A 23,641-nucleotide genomic window follows, 5' to 3' on the forward strand; every position below is an offset into this window, starting at 1 on the left:
TGGTAGAGTTTGCTACGTCGGGTTATAAGGCTATAGAAATATCCCAACGCTGATGAACTGCACTGAGAGACAGTCTCTCTGTTAAGAGTGAAACATAAATGTTCTCACTCCTCACATTTTCGGCAAACTCTGAAAGGACATTCATTTAAAACCCATATACAAAAAAAAGTTCTTACCTTTGCTGCAGTTCTCGATCTGCAAGTCAGTGCCCAGTCTCTCAAATGTGTCAACATTCTGCAGAGATTAATCCTGATTCTGATGCCTTAATTTTATACCTTAACAGGCTTGCATATCCTTCGTTAAAGAATTATCAATCACAAACCTACTCAGGTTTTACCTCTTTATTTTGACAGAAAAAAATTATTATACAAATCAAAATGTAATAAATAACCAATAAATTAAGCATGTTGTCTGAAATGCAGACTCCCAATATTTCCCCATAAAAGATTCTAAATAATAAAATAATAAGTAAAAACTCCCCAAGAGAGAAAAACTGTCAATTTCTAAAATTTAAATAGATAAAATGGCAACAATTTCCCATATCATAGCTAATCTGAACAAAATTATTTACAATTACATGATAATTAAAGAGATTGTAAACATTTTCTTTTTTTCATATGGTAAAAGTTTGATTTTAAAGCATCCCTTGTGAAAAGAGGTCAGAGGCCATCACAAGACGGAGATCTGTGTGAGCTCACTTCCTGTGTGTCAGGTGGCTTCCTGTCATTGGCACAACAGCCTCTTTTTTTCAAGAGCTTTACTTTACAACTTTTTATTTCTTTCTTGATTAGAAAAAGGAAAAGCTTTTTTTGTCTTTTGTTTTTTTTAATATCTTTGTACAGCAATGTTACTTTTCAGAAATCGAGAGGGAAACAAACCGTGTAGACTTTATCTTACATTTTTTCAGTTTAAAGTGATTCTTTTTTTCTGCGAAAAAAAGGGGTTCAAGAAAAAAAGGCATTGCAGCAGCTGGCAAGAAAAAGCTTCTTTTCCCAGTTTCCACCTGTAATTTTGAAATAAAGAGGCTGTGCATTTACTTAAAAACACACAGGCCACAGTTCGCTTTGAATTGCACGGCAACCCTTAGCGGAATTGCTCCCTTCCCTTCTCAGGTTCAAACAGTAAAAACGGCAGGTACAAACTTTGAAAAAAATGTAAATACCGTACTCTACATAGAAAAAGAGAAAAATAAATATACTACCAAGTGCAAAAAACTACCCTGCTAAGGAGGCGGAATAATACAACTTACTAACTTCAAACTACCAACAGCCACTATTGAGAATTAACAGGCTTGCAGCAAAAAGGCCAGGAGCTATTTTTTGTTTTTATATATTTTTTTTAGTTCCTTATGGAGGGACGCTAGCTCCGTGTAGCCATTTAGTATGCTGGCTTCTTGTCCGAAGGGGTCGAAGGGCGCTCCGTTTAAAGCAGGGATGCTCTGTTTGATTGTTTCGTTTGTGATGTTGAGAGAATCATGGTCGCAGGGAGGGGAAAGATGAATTAGCAGGCCTGGTTCCAGGGCCATTTTGGGAACAGCAACCAGCCCTGGCAGACTGCTGCTTGACAGGCCTTGGGGGAGAAGGTGGGAGGGGTGGGTGCTAGTAAAAAGCATAGCTCCAGCTTTTGTTACAGGGGGGCAATATTGTCCAGCCCTGCCTGGTTCCCTGTACTCAGACGGTCTTGGTACATCCAAAAGGCCATGCAAGGCAATTTCTTTTAGGGTGCAGGGTTGGCCTGGCAATGACCAGATATATTGTGGCTCTAAATGCTCGTTCCAGGAGTGCGTTTGCCTTCGGGCCAGCGAATCCGAATTACAAATGTATGACTGGGACGAACACTCAACTGGAAATCTGATTTCAGGTCACATTAATTCAGAACTTTTGAGTATCACAGGTTGGGTGATAGTAACATCTGCTTGTAACAGTGCTTAGAAATGACAGCAGTGTCTAACTAAGCAATTTATACGCACACGTTACTGTCTTATTACCTACATTCCAAAGTTTGGGGCGCACATTAAACTAATTCCAAATATCCCCAAAGTATACCCCTTATTCCAATTCAAACAAAATGAGTCAAAGAACATGGGTCTGCCCCGTCTCTGGTGGAAGTTTTCTTTAGTTTGGGCTCCTGGGTGCGGTGGCGTCATTATAACAATGCTATAATTCAAACCATGATAATGCCCCTTCCCAATAACAGCAGGGGGCAATCTGTGGAAATCTGCATGGATTCTAGGGGTAGGAGTGAGGAGCGGGGGTATTGAGTCTTCTCTCAGTCTGTAACCTTATGCACTTCATGACATCATCTGCATGCGAGAGAAAGCGACCTGCGGTCACACTAGTCACGCGAGACTTGACACAGACAAGTGCCCCGCCTGAGATGTGTGACACCCACAAACTCAGGACAGGTACAGGATAGGACAGGGTGGTGCACTAGGGATACAGCTGACTAGGTTACTTAAAGATGTCCCTGCTCTACGAAACCTTGCGTGCACAACCCCTGTGCTGAGCTTGAGTAGTGCATGCGGTTACAAACAGCTGAACTTGTGATGTGTACATGTGAGTGTTTGAAAGTGTTATTCCTGTAGTATCCAACTGCATCCTTCTTTGTGTTGCTATGCTCTTAAGCGCTTCGAGGCGTGATCTCTTGTATTCTGCAGACTAAGCGGGCTGCCTAAAAGACTGACTCCAATCACTGGAGTACCAGTCCTAACCTAAGGCTAAACCTGTATGCTGACCCCAACTGTGACCCAAATTCTAACCCATAGCCAGGGCCACTGGAATAATGAGGCAGAAGAGGAGAAAATTATGTGGCACTGTTCACTAAATTATGTGGCAAAAAAATGCACATTATATGGCGCAATTTGTGGCAGTTTTACCTCATTATTTAGTTATTTTAGCAGATATTAACACTGGATGTCTTTTGATAGTTAATTTATTGTATGTTTCATGAACTAATCGTAGGTTATGTAATAATTTTTGCTTTGGGGTATTTTGTGTCCAGGAATGTAGGGAAGAATGTAATTTTATTCAAGTATTTGAGGACAATTTAATTAAATTAAATGTTTTATTGTGGTTATTAAAAAAATCCTGGATTATTGTTTTCTCTTGGTAAGAGTACAATTGATATGTAATAATTAACTCTCCATAAAAATATAGTATCACTATGGGTTTTATTGTATGGACAAAGGTTTAATTTCAAAAGTCTCAGTTAAATATCTAAAAATAGCTATCAGAAACTGAAAAGTGATCAGTGAACTTTTGCAAAGGGGCTGCCATTGAACACAACTCATTTGGCAGAGGTTTTACTAACTTTTGAGCTGCTTGGAATAGAAAACAATTTTTGGGGTTAAAATTTGTAAATTATGCATAAAATGGTGGGTTATGTTGCAAGTGCAGCAAATCCATAATAATGTGGAAAACGCCACAGCATTACATAATTCCAATGACCCCGTTCATAATCCTGACCCTATATATTACCCGTAAACCCTAACCCTAAATCTGACCCTACACCCCATCTCTGCATGCTAACCTTGACCCAAACCCCCAAGCCTACATTTAAATCTAAACCGATCCCTAATCACCTTTTAATGCTTTGTTTTCTATACTGTGCTCCACGTTAATTTCGGTGAAATACATTTTTATTGTTTAAATTGCGAAGTTTGAAGGATGCGAGATTAGACGCAGTTTCTGAACATGGTACACCCCCCCCCCCCCCCCCCTGCCCCATATGCTTCATGGCATCTCCCACGGGCTAAGAATGGCTTTGCTTCTCTCCGATCACTCCAGAGGGAAGGTTTGTGTTTTATGGGTGATTTCAAAGTAATCAGAAATAAATATAACGTTATGTCTCGCGACACACAAATGCCAAATATAAAAATGTACTTGAATAATAAATTAATGTTAGGATTAAAAACAGAATTTCAAGCATCGCTCCATGCCCACACACTAGAGCGATTCGTTTTGCTTTAATTATTAGGAACCACTGACACCCTGTGGACACAAATGTAACTAACACATACATTTTCTAGGGAAGTGTTGAAGTTGGTTGTCTAGTGCTTCTTTGATTGTACTGAGAAGAAAGATGTGAACTGAACTAAAATATTCTGGTGGAGGCAGGAGACTAGGTGGAGTCAGTGCAGGGGTGGCTTCTCTGCTAAAGTGGAGGATCGTCTCCCCAACAAGAAAAATAAAATGATAACGCAATGTTATTATCATTTTATTTTTCCCTAGCGGCTCTGTAGGTGCTGGGTGGGGCTGCCAAAGAGCAGGGGAGGAGTGGTAGGCATTCTCCAAGTGCGCATGACGGTTTAGCAGGCCGCCTTGGCCCGACTAAATAGTCATGCGCACCTTGCAAGTTCTCCACCAGCAGTAATGCACAGCTTGGGTGGAGAACATTCACAGGCCCCTAGTCCCCATCTGAGCGGTGAACCACAGCGCTCTGACCAATCGTGACATTGCTATCAGCAGCACCGTGATTGGCTAGAGGAGTCCGGAAGCCTGGGTGCTTGCAGTTCCTGTGATGTGGCAAAAAATACGGAGGAGAGGCGGCCGCTGGTAAGGTATCTTTCAAATAAAAAATGGTAACCTCTCCCGCCCCTTCAATGTTGCCCCGTAGCAGCCGCAACTGTGTCAGTGTCATGTTTAACGCAGACTCTAAGAGCACCCTGCCGCTGTGTGGGGAATGAATGATGTGTCGGGCATTATTTCAAGGGACAGTTCTAAAGTGCTGTAAGGGATGAGATTCGTAAATGAAGCGACTTAAGAGGCAGAACGCCAGTTATTTAGATAAGACCCCTGCAGACGTGCCAGTGCAAGGACATGGATGCCGGATCCCATCCTGTTAGGGCTGAGCCTGCTTTATTTGTCACCCTGGTAGATTGTAAGGGACCCTAGCAGCCTTCACAATCTTGTGATGTCCCCCAGGGGAGCCTCCCCCGGCATTTGGAAATTATCGTAAGCAGTTGACGATTAATATCATGAACTAAGCAAATGGTCCTTTCCCAGCAGGCTGCAGTCCCGCCTTCTGCTGTTACGCTGAGTAGGGTAGCTCGAGCGTCAAGGGGCCTACTGCAAACAGGGAATTGGCTTTGCACAGCCTTGTTTGGTAGTAAAACTCAATCACTGACTGGAGGGGTCACCCCTCAGATCCCTGGACCCCAGTACCACCGACGGCTATGCCCCCGGCCACACCACAACCCTCCCTGGAGTCCACTGAAGAAATGCCAAATGTGCATCCTTCACCAGAGACCACTGCACTGGCTGGAGCTCCCATCACCTTTCCTTCACCCCCCCTTCCACCACAAAAGGTTTGGCAAAGACCCCCTTCTTCCCCAAATTCTTGCACGGAAAATATTAACATTAAACAGAGCGAAATACTAAGAAAGGCTACTTCTATCTACAAGAGCTTTCCTTCAACGCGTCATCTCGGAGCTCCCCGGCTGCAGGAAGGGGTAGAGGGCTGATAGGATTGCCGGATGGCTCCCTCTCGTGGGTGACTTGGTAGCCCCCTGTTATAAGACCTGGCCAGCCCCATACAATACAGTAGTTCATACCCGGTGTCTCTCTTCCGAGACAAGTCTTGGTCCGCAAGAGGATCCTGTACTTATAAGATAGTCTTTTCTCCTCAATGTCCGGTTTTGTGGTCCATGTTTATAGAGGTGTCGCGAGTTGAGACCTTCCTTAAAGAAACCCCTCTGGAAAAGTCCTCGGCTATTAGGATACAGCAGCATTGCTGTCCACCCTCCAGTTCAAGATCTTCCAACGCATTTCTCCTCCACCTTCCCCTCTTGACCTGGACTCATACGTTCTTTAAGGTTTTGCAAGAGAAGCATTGCATTTTTGTGTTTTTTTAGTGTGTTTTTTTGGGGAGATGGGATGGGTAGCGAAGGTCGTGGAGGGAGAGGTAAGTGAAAGCCTTTGCGCCCCCCTCGCCCCCTCAATGCTTTTGAGGGGAGCAGAAGATCTCAGTTTTATTTTCTGTAGTCGTCTCTTCTTCTCTAGGAGACACTGATTGTTTTTGTCGTCTTTGCTTTTCTTCTTGTCAAAGCTTGGCTTCGCAAAGAACAGTAGCCAAAAAAACAGATTAGCAGGTGCGAAACACGCCTCCTCCGATGAACCAGAGAATATGATATGTAGACGGAATATGGTCATGTGGGTAGGGCGAGAGGAAAGTTCCACACAAACTCCTCCACCGGTCAGCTCCAGACCTGAAATTTAGAAGAGAAGGGTCAGTATTGTTTTTTTTTAGGTATCACGCTTTTATAAAGCTACTTTTGTGTTTGTGCACCAGACATCTAATTTGCCACATGCACAACATCTGTATCCACTGATAACACGTGTTCTGGCACCAGCAAGGAACATGCTTAACATAGCTTGAGCCATCAAACCTGAAAGAGGATTCAGCCCTTGATCAGTCCATGGCATGCTCAGGAAATGATGCAATCTTTTCAAACATGCACCCACTGGGTTTTAGGGGTGTGCTTAATTTGACTTTGTGTAATTACGTGAAAGTTCGCAAAAATTGCCCAGAATGAGGTGAAATGCAAAAACCAGCATTTCGCACTCTATGTTAGTGTAACACACCCTCCCACCCATTTTGGATGCAAGAATACAATTTGTACCAAAAAAGCACAAAATCCACGAACGACAGCTGCTCACGTTGTTGATGTGCTCCAACCCTATCATTTTTCAGCAAGTTTCCGGCCTGTGGTGTAAGGATTTAATTTTGGAAATTTTGCATAACAAGCGTAACCTGAAATGACTGACATTGCTCGTGGTTATGTCGGCATAATGAAAATGTTGCCCAGGCCTAGTTCCTAATGGGCCATAAAACTATGTCCTGGCATCTCGTGCCGAGAGAAGATTTCACTTGCATCCATCTACGCATCAGACCCTGTTCAGTTTAGTGTTTTATAGCTGTGTAAACCAGGGGAGGAGCCTATCACATGGACGTGCTGTAGGCGGGGCTTAGGATGAACTGACAATGGCAAGGGTCAAAGTGGAAAAGTCAAGCCTGCCAGGGGTCAGGCTGCATGGACAGGGGGTAGAGGCTGGTTTTGAACACCATGAAATGCAGGCAGTCCTGTGTTTTCAACCATATTGCTTGAAAACCCTGAATGACACAAACTTTGCAAAACAGAAAGAGGAGCTCTTATTAGCTCCCATTTTAGGTGGAGAGCTTCTTACTTTAAAGGGGGCAATCCACTAGTGGGGGACATTTTTTGACCACTCAGAGCTCACTTCCTGGAGACAATCTTCCACTTCCTTTACTAGTAGTGTGCTTTCTCTGACATGCACTACGGCACAAGAACTTCATCTGATTATCACAACTTCCTAATAGTCTCTCTTGGAGAAAAAAAAACAGGACGTTCACAGACCGTTTTCCTACATCCTGCTACAAGAAATTTGCTGCTAGCTGTATTTTCCGGACGCCTGTTCAAAATTGCTTTTATTAATTCTAATAATGGGACGGAAAGAAAACCAAGTAGGCTTCCTGTCACGAGGCTTCCCTCCCTCTGACCTGCAGCGTGTTTTATTGTGACTCAAAGCATACTTCCTGTGCACGTCAGGGTACTTCCGGTGGCCTGCCAAACCCTCCTTATAGCGAGCACAACCAATGAAAGGGAACCGGTTACCGGTGACAGACACTGTGTTCCCTCTAACAAAACGTTTTTCGAAAATGTTTATTCTTGGCATCTATAGTCAATTATTTAACCGCCCCACGCCAAATGACATACAACTAATAATGTCTTACAGTTACAATGTAAAATGTTACACACCAGTAAAAGATTACAGTGGCACTTTAAGGACATTCCTACACGAAAGGTGGACAAAAAAGATATTCTGTGCTGACTTTTCCTCACACTTCCAAGTGACGTAAAACACTGCAAGTGGACAATTAATTTGAGAGTGTTTAATGAGGACTACTTAAAAAGAAAAGTCCAAAAGTTTCCACTCCACTAAATTGTGTTTGTAAAATGAAAGTGTTGAGAGAGCAAGGAAAAACGCCTATGGAAATTTGGAGCTCAAGAAGGTAACTGGCCTCCAAGACATTTTGCTGTTTTTTTACTTTCTGTTAGTAAAACATTTAGCAATTATAAACATGATGGTTATGTTCAGTTTTCCACTTTAAAATCAATTTTTTTTCTAAGCAAATTGACAATATGGATTGGATTTTCAGTGAAGAAAAGAAAGTTTCCGAGGCAGCCCCAATCCTCTATAACACAGCGACTTTCCTTTGAGGGATTCCGCCACAAACCCCTCCGCCCCAAAGACCATCTATGGTCCGAAGACCATTAACCTAATCTCACGGCAGAGAGGGGCCTTAAGTAGTATAGCTGTGGGACTCCTTGGTTAACCGAATTCAAAAGAAAATTCAGGTTTTTAGCAATAGGATGTAATTTTTGAGAGGACTGTGGGAACCAATATTACAAAAGAAATTTCTAACAATTTTCCAGACAACAGAGATATGATTACTATATTCCATTTTTGTTGTTGAAAGAACTAATACAGCAGATATACTTAGGTATTCGTGCGATGCAATACAATTTTTCCCTGCACTCGGCGGCTAGTAAATTGACGAAGCATTTTGCATTGCCCCATGCAAAATTTAAGTAAATCTAACCCAGAGTGTAATCTGGAAAAGCAATGCCTTTCAAAAATTTAAATTTTAAACAGGAAGAACATCACTACAAACCACTGCTCTCAATATGTATTGCCTCTGCAATATTTACCATAGGAGGCATTTATAAGGATAGCTTTAGATTGTGCATTTCAGGGAACTAAACTATGATCATGAAAAGCATGTACTTATCGTTGTAGTTTGCTTCAGAAGCCACGCACATGAGCGCTTTCGTACCATGTAGGAAATACTATAATAAAATGCTGTGTTTTTCTGGTCTGCCTCTCATGCAAAGACTCAGAGCAGATGATGGTGGCGTACACTGTCTCTTATAGGAGTCATGTATAGCACAATGAGCTCAACTTGTTTTGACCTGTGTCTTCATCACACGTCCGACTGCAGGAGCTTGGATCCCTCGGACCCCAGGAGAGGGACTGCAAGCAATGAACAGTGGGGTAGAGGGTTTTAGTAAATTCATGAACATGATCACTGTTATTCACAGATGATGATGGAAAAACAGTCATGAATTTCACAGCACTCGCCTGCTCGTCTGGCATAGCGAGTGTGCAAAACGTTCTCGTTCTAGGACCCATGAAACTATAATCTTGGACACCAATGGGAAATTGCACATGAAGTGGGTTGGGAGAGGTGCGGTAATTGTGAAGGCGTTTGCTCACACAATTTCCACCAGGTACAACCTTGCACGTGTTGTGGGGGCCAACGGCACACAATCCAAGTCTATGAACCTCGTAATGAAGAAAAACACATCTCAGGCGAAAGTTGATCACCATTCTGAGGTCTGAAACTCGAACCGGTGTGGTAATTGCACACATGCAAGTACCAAATCTAGTGGTACTGGGATTCACCAGGTGTGCAATTACCAGGACGGTACGGATCCTAGAATGAGGCCTAGATGTTCTAGCATGCAAGGAACCTTCCTATTCTGGTATTTCACAATACATTCGCATTGGTACTGCAGTTCTCCTAAAATGTTGTGCAGTTAATGAGTTGGTTACTGGCCATCCTCAAACATATCTTGAATGGTGGCCATTTGATGGTAGATCCTAGGGACTAGGATTAAGGAAGTCCCAAGCTAAAATAGACGATGCAGCAGCGATCCTGCAGTATTGCTTTGCCTCATAGAAGATCACAGCAAGTAATCACATCTTTTTGGCAGTAAATGTATTTTAGTGGTTAAGGCTTCAACTGCAGAATCATGAGACCCGAGTTCAAGTCCTGCTTACTCACTTAAAACATGAGTGGGTCAGCAACATACATTTGGACCTTCTTTAGAGTTTGGCGAGGTGGAACTACAGTTCACTATATTTAAAGGGCCACGGACACTCATGCTGACTTACTTAGAGGTATAGTATATAAGAACACGGTAATGAATAGGATCAAATGAAAGGATGAGTCTAATAGAAAAAAACATACATTAATCTATATAACTGGATGTCACTACCCAAACCAACATTATCATATGATTCTTAAGTCACAGGCAAACACCAGATCCAAGTATCGGGTGTTATTTATGGGGCAAACAAACAGGTAATACATTCACAAGACACAACAACACATGTTATTATAAATACATGTAGAAAAACATATCAATATACTTATTTTCTCTTCCACAACAATATTTTTATACATATGGCTGCAATACTCAATAGTCCATAGCAATCTGTAAAGGGGGTAGTCCAATACAAATACACACAAGCCGGAATGGATGGGCCGAAACACGTCGACTCTTTGGATCGGAGGAGTCCAAAAAATCATAACAGTGTGCATATAATTGGGATACACACTACTGACGTTTGAGCGTTCTTTTGTTGCCTCCTGTGTGTATTTGCATTGGACTACCCCCTTTAAGGACTGCTATGGACTATTGAGTATTGCAGCCATATATATCAATCAATTGTTGTGGAAGAGAAAATAAGTATATTGATACGTTTTTCTACATGTATTTGTAATATCATATGTTGTTGTGTTTTGTAAATGTATTAACTGTTTGTTTGCCCCATAAATAACACCCAAGACTTGGAACTGGTGTTTGCCTGTGACTTAAGAATCATATGATAATGTTGGTTTAGATAGTGACATCCAGTAATAGAGATTAATTAATTGATGTTTTTTCTATTAGAGTCATCCTTTCATTCGTTTCGATTCATTACCGTCTTTATATATACTATACCTCTTGCCCAGGTGTGGTGGGATCAATAGGGCGCACCCATGGATTGTGGAGCACTTACTTAAGGGGACACGACTCCCACCACTTTTTGACAGATAAACTGCATTCACCCAACTCCAAACAAGGCCCTTTATCTTTAGTCTTCTTACTTCCTTTACCCACTAAACTAGGAAGATGGAATAGGAAATATTAATTTTACACTTATTAAATGCTATAAAGAAAATCTCTATATATTGCTCCAAATCACATATCACTACTGGAGAGAATCCTAAGAAATGCAGGGTGACCAAAAGGCTAATCTATGAACATCCTGTTTGCTTGGACATCATTGGTAATTCAAAAGAAATCCGAGCTTCCTTTGTTACTATGCTCACATTAAAGTAGTCAAAAGCTGGCTTACAGTACTCCACAAAAAAACTAAATACTTAAAAAGAAAGTTTAGCTTTTTAAAATAAATAGGACAAAGGTGTCGGATTTTGCCCTAGTCTATGTTGTTGGTAAGCGTGAACATATGGAGACAGCATTTCCACTAAAGGATCAGCGTACATTCGCCACGGATGGGTGCCAGTGCATGAACACAAAAGGTGAAGGGACGATGGAGAAAAAGTTTCAGACAAAAAGTAAAAAGTAAAAATAATGTAGGTTAATGTATGCTACAGCGAGATCAAACAGTAAATAGTAGGAGAACTTTCTGCTAAATGGCAACCCCACGCGAACCCACACACGAACACCACGGCACAGGCAACATGAAAAGGGGTTCCACAACACAATCAGGGTCACGAGAAGTCTGCAAAGATCAAGACATAGGAAAAGAGTATGCCAAAGGGGTAGAGTAATACAGAGAAAGAATAATATAGAGATACATATTTACATATGTATTTTGATAAATTAACAAACTACATGATCACTGAAACCATAGGTGAAAAAAATAAGAAAAAGGAAATGCACGTCACGTCTAATACGCCACAACGTCATGCAACGCAGCGACAATAGTCACATGACGTTACTCTTAATTCTTTGGTTTGAAAAGAAAGGCTTGCTCTAACAACAACACAACCATTCAGTTTGGATGCAACTTACAAGGGCGGAGCTAACTCTGCCATGACAGCGAATGGTTAACCTCGTAGTCACGGCGAGATATGACGCGCCACTGCCGGGAGATGACTTGTGCGGCAAGGAAAGAAAATATATGTTTTTTTTGGTTGCATGAAAGTTCAAATATGTCTATCCAAATATTTTTCTTCTGGAAAAGAAAACAATAAATAACACAAAAATATACGACTGTTAGGCTTCACTTGCAGAATGTACGTGACAGGTGTGATCTCTTCTTTACATAATAGTTGTAGGGATAATAAGTTATCCCAGCCATGTCTAAGTAGTTTTGGTCTGTTGGTGTACTTTTAGTACTGAGTTTTAATAGGAAAAAGCAAAACAAGTATTCTAGCTCATTGGATGTATGAATCTAGACAAAGGATGTCAAATGTAGGTCCAGAAAGCAGGATCCATGCCAAATTGCCAGGATATCCACATAAGATCCATTTAAATAAAACCATTTGCAATAGAGCTCATTCATGCAGTATGTGGTTATCAATTCAATCTGTCTCAAATCCAGTTTTCCATGTAATAAACATTGGACACCTCTGATCTAGGCCCTTTCATGCAGGCCACATTTCACAGGGAATGTCAGCCTTCTAATATAACTGAGAAGCTGTTTACAGTTTCTGCTAGTCCCACTGATATAGTTTAAAACGACAAGTCAGATGGCACTTTTTGTACCACCTTCCTGTGGTGTGGGTGCAGGGAATAAAGATGTGCTCTGGGGAAGTAAACCACCATTAAATCAGGTAGGTATGTTGTTACATGATGAACTCACTTCATGACTTGCATTGTATTCATCTTTTAAATCATTGGGTTATCATTAGGTCTGACAAAAGAAGGCCACTTTCCTCTTCAGCCAGACCAACAATGGCATGCCAGGTCTATCTATCACAGTAGGATAAACAGGCTGGCACAAATCTGGTCACATGGCCTGAAGCCTCGCTTTTAAGGCAGGTGATGGTTAACATCATCAACTTTAGAAAGAGGCAGATGAGGTAGGACAAGGTTAGTTATCCTCCAACTCAGAGCTGTCCTTCAGACCAGCACACCTCTTAGAGGATCAGATTTCAAACAGCAGGGGTATCCACTGGGTATCTCAGACTTTGAAGACATCTAACCTGACCTGAGGCAGCAGAACAATCCTTGTGTTACACAGATCTTTTAGAGGTAGGCCTTACTGCATAGAGCTATATGGTTGGTTGCACATATCATATAGGTTACGATTGTGGGCAACAGAACTGCCCCGCTGCCTTGCTATATCTCACAGACTCAGGGATGGAGCTCGGCCGGGTGCAGACAGCTGAGCTCTCCCACAGGTTGAATGCTTTTCCACTAGTCTGATATCAGACAGCGATTCTAAACGTAAGGCAGAATTAGTTGGCTCTGTGCTCAATAAGGTCTCCATTCTAAATTTGTGAGCTGCTTCTCTTCTAGCCCGCAACAGAGGCTGCATCATGTGGCAAGCAAGAGTAAGGCTGACTCTCTCAAACAAACTTTTTTGTTTCTTAAAAGGAATACTGAGTGCCTTGAAAGAAACAGCATCTCAGAGTGAGCTGGAGCATGTTGCTAAAAAGCGATTAAAAAAAAAATAGGGTCTGAAAGAAAAACACAGACTAGTTGATGCTAACATGAGACCACATGGTATGACATCTCGAGACATCCACACTTGGCGGTTTTATCACAAACCTCCCGCGAGGTCCAAGGGAAGGTGGCCAGGCCCTTAGCCAATCAGGTGAAGGTTGAGCATAGCTGCCTCTGTTGTTTGCAACTAACTGACCAACATAAATGAAAGCAACGTCTTTATAGAGGCTGCTCCCACACCCAAGAACATCACAGGTTCATCTCTGTTGTAGCACAATGGATTCTGGGGTTAAGTTGCATGATCACAATGAAACAAACATACAAATGGGATGGGTCAAGGTATAGGTGAAGTATTAAAAAGAAGAACCAACTTACTTGTAACTCTGTTTTTACAGCATGATACCTTCAGGATTTAGATGCTTTCAGTACTCCTACCTACTAGTGCTTGGATTCCCAGCAGTCTGTACATGGTTTTAAAAAGCATCCCACGGCATTAGCAGAGGGAGTGCCTGTGGGCAGATACAGATAATGTCGACAAGAATATTACAACACCCCATCATTATTTTTTAAATTATCCATGTTTAGAGAGGGTGTGATCTAATTTCAGACCTATTTAGTTACTGATTTACCTGTTAATAAACCATCAGGTGTTTCGCACTATGCTACGCAATGGCATTTAATGCTGCCCTCATGCAGAATTGTGATGCAAAAAAAGTTTGCACAGGAAAGTAAAGCTGGCTCTTGTTTGCATAACGTGGTGTAGCTCTTCATAGCACTGGAGCCCGCGTGCAAAAGTTTAGTAACTCTGAGGTCCGGCTGTCACTGTGGCAAAGTCGTATTTGCACTGTCTCAAGCAAATGCACCTGGATCAGCATTTCTTGACTTGCCGCCATCAGTTGTTCACGCCTTTATTTAATCTCAGACTGCTTATAGGAATGAGGTCTATCTTGCTCTTCCCAATCCATCCAATTCTCAAGTGTAGGTAGTCTAACATACTGCGGCTAAAGCATTACTGAAGCTCAATATATGTAACTACATGCTCCCAGGTCTGCATGGCTTGCATTGCTGCTAGTAAACAAAAGCATCCAGTCTCTTCTTACAGAGCATTGCAGCTTCCATGACTATGGTCCTCTATCACAGAGGGAAAGCTTCCTGAAATATCACTCAGTTAGGAGTCAAGGCTCAGCGATTCTTTGCAATTCCTAAATACCACTGTGCAAGAGCGCAATGCTGCCATAATATGGCGTTGCTTGCTTCTTTATCGCCCGAGATTCCGATGCTCTGGGGTTTACACAATGCCGCGACAGTCTGGCTATTCAGACAATAATTGTCTCTCCCACTTCCTCCGTTCAGTTTGAAAGCACCTGACGGCATTCATAATGCTCCATAAAAAAGCAATATGGAATATAATATAACATTCCACTTCATAGTATAGCCGCCATTTGGAACCTTCAATAACCATGCTGAAAAATCTCAAGTTGTAATGTTCCAAACCCAACACTAGATGGCAGGAGCGTACAAAGCAGGTGATCTCCAGCTACACATGCTACAAACAAACAGTTCCAGTAAAGGATGGTTTAATGTCTATTTATTGGCTCCCAGAGCTCATAGAAATTTGATGATGAAAATGGGAATTCCTTCAGATTTCTGTATATAGATTTTGACACTGAGAGCAAGGCCACAGTGGAAGAGTTATTTTCCTTTATAAAAGTCATGCTTGTGGGAAAAGGGCTTTCTAATCCCTCGTTTAGGTATACAGAGGTATTTCCTCCGTTTATAGACATACAGACAAATCTTTAAGGCACTTGGTGAAACACTTAGCACAGAGCTGATCCAAAGGAGAGGTTTTTACACTGAAAACTAATTTTGTCAATCATAAACTAAAAAGTAAGGCAAATGGTCAAACTTGATTATTGGACTGACCATAACAGACGTAACAAGAAACATCTTATGACAGGAGACCCCCGGTGATGCTGTGGGTGATAAAAAAAAACCTTAATGGAATTATGTTTAATAACAAAACTGCATAGAGCACTAATTATTGGGTGTTCTTTATGATGGAGCGCATCAAAGGTGGTCCATCAGGAAGAGAAAGTGGTTTTTGATTTATTTTTGTGGCCGGTGCAGAAGAACTATCTTGTGAACCTTAAGATAAGTATGTTCTCCTTTTGAGGAAAGTTGTGCAGTAAGTGTATGGCTGCTCTAAACAGTAGTAACACAACAGCCTTATGGCATCAAATGTAACAATGAAGATTTCACTAGAATCTTGTCCTATAAGGAAAGCATCCATTGAGGCTTTGGCTGATGGTTACAACCCTATGGGAATATTGGCTGACAATTAAATACCTCATGGTATGATTGGACAAGTAACCAACAGGCCTCTGCTTCTTTCTGACCCAAGTCCTTTACCTTTTACAATTAGCCGATGATTTCCAGGGTGGAAACTAAGGAGCACATCTGGATATGGTCAGATGATACATAGATGATACTGAAGATTCTTGAGTGATCTATTCACTTTACAAAGGATCACGTGCCAAAGACGAAAGTGCCACACGATGCTACGAGGACTTTCCACTTGTTGTAAGTTGTCTGGTCGAAGAGAAACATGGGAAGTGGGTGGAGCCAGACAAAGTGGGCTACAATCACGAAGACACTGTTCCTCCATCCAGCGATAGGGCGGATCACGACTGGATCAGATATGCAGGAGGAGTGAAGGATATATTTATTTTTAATTTTGTGTGAACGCGTTTTTCGTTTTGATATGGCATTAAGCTAAAAGGAACTACAGGAGATAATGGTACTAGAAGCAGTATGAAGCACGGTGAAAGAGTCCACACATTCACTTGTCGCCGATAACAAATTCTGCCTAACACACATTATGAGGGTGTTCCTGGCTCCCTTCCCTGTCCATTCGAGGATCCTTCCTGTGAGGAAAAAAACCCTTTCTCTCACTCACCAGATAGCATTCACAAATAAAAGTCTCACCCTCCTTTACTCACTGGGCAACATTCAGCCATGCAAATCCCAGCTATCCTGAAACATCAAGCAGTGTCAAGAGAGGTAAGATGTCTCAATGCTCACAAGACAGGGTTCAGTGACTGAGGTTCATCTTCCCTCACCCACCATGCAGTGCTCAGTGATGGAGACTAGACAATCCGTCTAGGTAGGACGAGTCAAAGAACCCTCTTTCCATCACTTGTGATGCAACGTATCCCCACGCTCACAGTGCAGAACTCCGCAAAGCCTGCTTCGCCGACTCTCTCACCAGACAGGGCTCTGCGATGGAAGCGCCACCTCCCTTCATTGGCCAGGCAGGTTTTAGCAATGTCAGCCCTGCCTCCCCTCATCCATAAGGTAGCCCTCGTAGACTGAAGCCCCACTCTTCACTCATTTTCTGACAGCCCACAGAGAAGAAAGTCAAACCCTCCCCACACTCACCTCTTCTTAGTATGGCCGGTTTGCGTCCTTCGGCCTCTTCAGTTGTACCTTCAGCCTCTTCATGCCGATCTGGAACCCGTTCATGGCTTGAATGGCGGCTTGCGCACTGGCAGGATTGTCGAAACTTACGAAACCTTCAAAACAACATTGTGAGAGAGAAAGGTTCAGTGATCGTTCAATAGTACTGAGTATTCCAATGCATAGTCAGCCCCTGTTATCCTTATGACAAAAACCATAATGGAGCAGGGAGATATTCAGGAAGGTGACTACAACAAACAAAAGCTACATATCACCTAGGAGTTGAGGCCTTCCCACTGCAGAGGTGAGACACACTCGCTAACTAGCTAGATGTCCCAATGGTAATGTGGGTACAAGGAGTAGAGGATGTGTTACCATTGGCTTTCCCTTTGTTTCCCCTGGACCTGCCTTTACTACCCCTGGCCAGAGAGTCATGAAGGCAGTGACAGAACTGTAGGAGTCGCCCGGCTCTAAGGGCATGGCTTACTTTCTGCAGCTTTCAACTCCTTGTTCTTACCCCCTTTCCTCATTAGTAAACAGGAGGCTGATGAACGCCTATGGGCAGGGCGAGATGTGAAAGCTGTAAAGTAATCGTGGTACAATGGGCACCTAGTGTTGCTTCCATAACCCCTGGTTTTCCCAACAGCGAACTGGTGACTGCTTCATCATCTGGAAACCTGTGTGCCAGGTTTACCATTTGCTCACGCAGCGCAGCAGCCGCAAATGCTGTGCTGCGAGAAAAGGAGAGCTAAGGAGAGGGCCATATTTACCGAAATATGCCACTCTCCTCCCCGCTCCCTAGCACAGGCGCGGAAATCAGCTGCTGTGTGCCAGGTAGACACCTTTGTGCCATAGTGCAAGGGTGTCTCTATGAGTCTAGCTTAGGTTTTGTACTGGAAGGACAGCTGTCCAGTTCAAAATACCATGCTTAGACTAAATGTAACCCTTTTCGCTCTTTGTATGTGTGTTGTAAAGTGTAGCACACGTACAAAGTTGGAAAAGGAAGGAGGAATGAAAGCATTTCTCCTTCCTTGCACCTACTTCAAAAGGGCACAGTTTTGGACCCTAAATACTCCAATAAATAGAGTCTAGCATTGGAAACCTTGGGTGGTTGCATGGGAACGTCCATGAACCATCCATGGTACGCCCCCATGGCGCAAAGTAATGCAAAGCTTTCACGTTATTTCCAGTGCTACACAAGATGAACGCTGGAAAATAAACCAGAAAAAATAAGATTTTGCACTGATTTGGTTCAATTTTGTGATGCAAAAACAGAGTAAAATCTTAGTAAACCTCCTCCAAAGTTCTCTCAGCTCCTAAACAAGATGGGGGAACTGAGAAATTGGAAGAAGGGACCTGTGACAATTTCAAATGTGTCTTTGCTGCCCTGTCCCACGTAAAGTCCCAAGCGGAATCAAAGACTGAAGTATCTGTTTAAGTTTTGTAGGTGATGCCTGCAGAGTCCAGTGTTAACGTCGAACGAACAATCATTGTCACACCAGGCCATATTGCTGCCATCTCTCTGTAATTAGTTGAAAGAGCTACACTTCAAAAGCTGATCTGTCACCACACAGGACCATCACAGGCTCTGCATAATTCTGCGACCAACCCAAGACAGGGACAATTCCAGGACATGTGACACTGCACCGCAGCCCGGTCTTACCCGCTTCAGCTACATTAGGGTTCTTCAAACAGTGGTACATTAGCCCCTGGCCAAGCTGTGATGTAGCTCTCAGGAAGAGCACAGATCTACATCTCAGCATCACGCAACAACGCCAATTGGCTACCCCGTCCTGAAGAAGGCTGCCTATAGACCCATCTAAGTGAGAAAAACAAATGTTGACCACCCCTTATAAAACTGTTCTGTTGTCGCATTTCATTTGAAGGTGTCTGCGATTTCTCAACAGCCTGGCGTGAAATACCCAACTTACACCTATGAGTCACATCACAAGTCTATTTTTGATCTGTTGCTTTACGCTGCATGATTTAGCGCAAGAGCTCTCCTCTCGCTACATGTGTTCTTCACAATTTTCTTATTAACTGCGCATACATTTAACACATTTCTGTTTTTAGAGAAATGTTGTAATATAACAATGTCTCTCTTGCTGGGCAAAAAAATCTAATTTTTCTTTGAAACTCAACTCGCAGCTTTCTCGTTAAAATTATTTTTAACTACATTTCTACCTCCAACAACAAGTACGCGACCCAGTACTTTCTTGGCACTGTCGGCCTCTGCAGCTGCGCACCTATTGTCCTTCTCCAAGCACTGGAAACCAATTGTCAATCGATGCCAACCCTCCAGCTGGTGTCAGAAAGACTAGAGCAGTCCCCTCCACTATCAAAGCATGTCCATATCGCTAACTCACACAGCACGGGTGTGCTGATAACGTTTTGGCTACTCCATGACACTAAGCAACTGCTAAGAACTTACATCAACCATTTCACCGCCACTACTGGTGTTAACACCTGGTACTCCCAACATTAGGCAAATAGGTTTGAGTCAGCCAAAGTGGCATACTGCACTCACATAACCACTAAATTAAATTGATAAAAATGTATTGGCGGGAAAATAGAAACATTGACGGTGGTTCTTACCAAAACATTTGCTCTGGTTGGTTGCCCGGTCCACAAACACTTTGGCGGAGATGACGTTTCCGAAGGGGAGGAACATCTGCAGGATCTCCGAGTCGGTGAACTCCTGAGGCAAGTGGTAGATGAAGATGTTGCATCCTTCGGGCCCTAAAAGAAGAATACCATTGAAGAGGAGAGGGCAAGCTTCAATGAACTTCGTCATGATTCTTGAATACCACAGAAATCATATCCCCCACAAAAAGGGGTGCACAACCTTATTGTGTATCCCAAACATTGCGATTTTCAGAATTAAATAGAATGAATGAGGCTATTTCAAAGGCCAGTTACTAAACATAAAATTCACCATTGCTAGTGCTTGATCCAGCAGCTTTTCCAAAATTCTGATGTTGACCAACAGTCCACATACACTGGAATCCAGCACCTCTGTCTCTCTCTTGCTCTATCAAGTAAATTGGTAATCTACAGTCAATGTACTGCTATTGCACACTCTAATACATTACTAATCAACAGCTGAGTGTACTCTACTCTGCAGTCCAGTGTATTGTAATTAAGGCTCCCTGTTTTCTGTTTTTACCGATGATTACAGATAAATACAGACAGTTTTCAATGTGTTTTCTGTCTGCATTAATTTTTAAAAGTGGATAATTTAAGAAAGTTTGCTCCTTTTAAGTGATTCTCCATGCTGTCTTTGATTAATTATAGGCCAGCAGCTGAGCAGATAAACAGCATGGGAACAGGATGAAATGTATTTAAATCACGGCATATGTCAACACACAATTATGGTATAATGCTAGTATTTACCAGTGGATGTATTGTTATGCAATATTTGACAGCTTTTAAATAGCTAAAACACAACAGACATCAAAGTATGAGTGCGCGTCCATAAGTTAAATCAATGTACAGTTTTTCAACTACAGGAGGAAAAATAGGCTAAACAGTGGAACCCCATATGCACCTGCCCTGCTATCCTTAAGTAATATGAATGGTGTGGAGTTATCCAGAACAGTGTGCACACTCGAAACACACCACTGCTACAATGTGGTCCCCATACAGGAATATAGCAATTTTTAAACATTAGCACAAGTGCACCACATTATACATTGGACTACGAATTTGTATAAAATACATGTCCACAGATTATTCTTCAAAAAGTATCTTCCTTTAGTCAGTGTAGGCTTTAAAAACAAATCAGGAATATTGGGATACAGCCAACGCGTTTCGTCCTTGTCATAAGGACTTCGTCAGGGCAAATGGAACTTCACTATAAAGTCCCTCAGTGACTAGGTCATTCATTAATCAAATAAGCGATGCCTTCATATTAATTGCACAATATTCGACCAAAATGAGCTGGGTGGTGAGGATCGTCTCGACTCATTTTGGTCGAATATTGTGCAATTATTATTGCCCACCGCTTATTTCCCTTATTTGGGATTAAGATTGGGAGAGACCTACTTCCTCGCTCGCGCATTGCTCCAATTTATGGCAATAGAAACGCTTGATGTTTAACAGTCAGAAATATGGAGGCCTACACTGAATAAAGGAAGATACTTTTTGAAGAATAATCTGTGGACATGTATTTTATACAAATGTGTAGTCCAATGTATAATGTGGTGCACCTGTGCTAATGTGTAAAAGTTTTTCAACTACATTTAAACGCAAAACACAAAATAAATATGGATAAATACAGATAAAATGGCCCAAAAATAAATATGGATGAATACAGAAGGAAACGTAAAAAAAAAAATACCATAAAACCGGGGGCCCTAATTGTAATCTGCAGTCCATTGCATTGCTGATCTGTAGTTCAATATGTTGCTAATCTATATTGCTACAATCAAAAGACTGCTAAATTCCAATCACCAGGGCAGAACACAGAAGGTAACCGTGTAAAATACTGTGGAGTTAGAACTCCTACCATTGTACAGTCCGGGGCCTCATTGGTCCCTGCACTGCTGTAGATTCACAACCCTGATTCCAGAGTTCTTGAGATTAACCACCCTATTCATACACATGTAAGCCAATTTACTGTTAATACACAACTCCCCACCCATATAATAAAACACACGTAGCTTCGCAATATTGAACACCTAAAGTCGCTTTGGCGGTCAAGTTAAATGATCTATTGATTACAGTAAAACACATTGTACAACTCCTGGTTGCAAACTGACACATGATGTGAAGCCAAGACTATCCACTGAAAGATGTGGAAGCATTGTAAGGAAGCTGATGGAAAGGGGTCTGTCTTTACAAGGGCGTACATGGGATGGGGCCATTCCAAGCAATGGAAAGATGCATTGTGATACACCCATCCAGTGAACACACCACTCTAGTCTATGAGTTAACAGAAGGAGTTGGATTATTCCTTGTAGTCTGTGCAAGGCATTAGACACTTCCTGTCTAGTTCACCTACGTAGTGTTCAGCATCCTTTGAAGTTAACTCAACGACTGCGCTCCAAAGGCTGGAACGTGACACTTCTTTAACATTGAACACTTCGAAGGCGACACAGCCCTGTCATAGTAACAAGTGAACGGGTGGAGTATGACAAATCCTTGCAGGTGGGCACATGCTATAGGACAATACTTTATAAGTGAACTCATAGAATGTGACATGCCCTTACAAGCGAAACCATGGGACAACGCCTAGAATGTAACACATCCTAACAAGTGGACAAAAACAATGTGGCACATCGTAACAACAGAATGTATGGAATGTAAAATATCCTTACAGGTGAGCACCTTAATGGTGACACCTCAGTACAAGGGTGCACAAGGAATCGAGCACATCCATGCAACTGGACACAAGACATGCGATGTATGTGCACCAGAGGTCACAAACTCACAGAGGCTCCTGATAACCCTAAATATACACATAAAATAGCATGGATGCAAACTGAAGCACAGAGGCCATTTAAAATCCACAGGTTCAAGAATACCAACAGCACTCGATACAAACGCGCATGAGCACGCAGACAGGCAGGTGCGCTCTCGCGAGCTCTCCTTCTCTCTCTCTCTGTAACTCAAAGACTCAGTGGGATAAACACTCATGAGAATACCAGATGTCAGGATACAATGCCTGAGGTGCACACATGGGCATCAAAAGACTACAGGGCAGTTGCTACCGATGACACACAATACACAAGGACTCTTTGGGGTACACACAAGCTCGCTCTCTCGCGCTCTTTCTCCTCTCACGGCCTGCACCCCTCCCTCTGTAGGACTCAGGCTCCCTGTGGGACATGGAGAGTCCCAGGAGAATGAAAAGATGCGAGGATCCATACAATGCAGAGGATGCACAGAGACTCCAGGGGATACACACAGAGCAGCTGGGATGGACACGAGCTAGGGGATGCACACTGGCTTTTGAGGATACACAACAACCAGCTCCCTCTCTGGACCTCTTCTCCCATCTCTCTCTCTCTTTGTCTATTTATTTCTCTCCCTCTGTCTCTTCTCTATCCCTCGCTCAACCTCTTCTCCAATCTCTCTTTGTCTCCCTATTACTTTCTTTCTCTCTATGTCTCTTTATCTCTCTGTCTCTTCTCTCTCTCTCAACCTCTTCTCCCATCCCTCTCCCTGTCTGTTTATCTCTCTCTCTCTCTCTCTATCTCCATTACTTTTTTCTGTCTCTCTATGGTGAAGGTTGCCTGTGGGACATACAGTCTCTCTATAAGAAACAGCGACTAACAGGCAAACACAAAGGTTTCAGGATACTTGTGGTGTCTGGAATGCACAGAGACTCTCTGTGATACACACAGCTTCTCTAGGATACACGCAAAAGATACACACCGACTCTTTGGGATACACACTACCTTCACTCTCAATCAACTTCTGTCTCTTTTCCGCACTCTGTCATGTTGAGGTTCGCTGGGGAACATACAGAAGGGGCAAAGAGAGTTATCATGCCAGGGAGGGACACAGACTCCCTGGGTAGAGCACCGGCTTCCTGGAATACACACAGACTCCAGGACACACACACACACAGATGCAATAAGAAAAACAATGACTTAACTCCAGGATACACACAGTACACCCCCTCCCTCTTTCTCTCTCACTCCTTCCAGGTTCTCTGGGGACATGAGGCTTCAGTGAATGTAAACACACATTATA

General features: G+C 42.5%; 1 protein-coding gene across 1 annotated transcript in view; it reads right to left on the reverse strand.

Annotated features, from left to right (window-relative positions):
• Positions 1-326: 326 nt before the first annotated feature.
• Positions 327-23,641, reverse strand: part of LOC144799527 (CUGBP Elav-like family member 3) — a 211,944-nt gene continuing 188,629 nt past the window's right edge. The window contains exons 11-13 of the mRNA XM_078670896.1: positions 19,538-19,681; positions 16,925-17,058; positions 327-6,205 (exon numbers count right to left, since the gene is read on the reverse strand). Coding sequence (XP_078527022.1) covers positions 16,931-17,058; positions 19,538-19,681 — 272 coding nt within the window. The 3' untranslated portion in view covers positions 327-6,205; positions 16,925-16,930. The remainder of the gene's footprint in view (positions 6,206-16,924; positions 17,059-19,537; positions 19,682-23,641) is intronic.

The sequence above is a fragment of the Lissotriton helveticus genome, chromosome 12 (assembly GCF_964261635.1).
Source record: "Lissotriton helveticus chromosome 12, aLisHel1.1, whole genome shotgun sequence".
Lineage (NCBI taxonomy): Eukaryota > Metazoa > Chordata > Amphibia > Caudata > Salamandridae > Lissotriton > Lissotriton helveticus.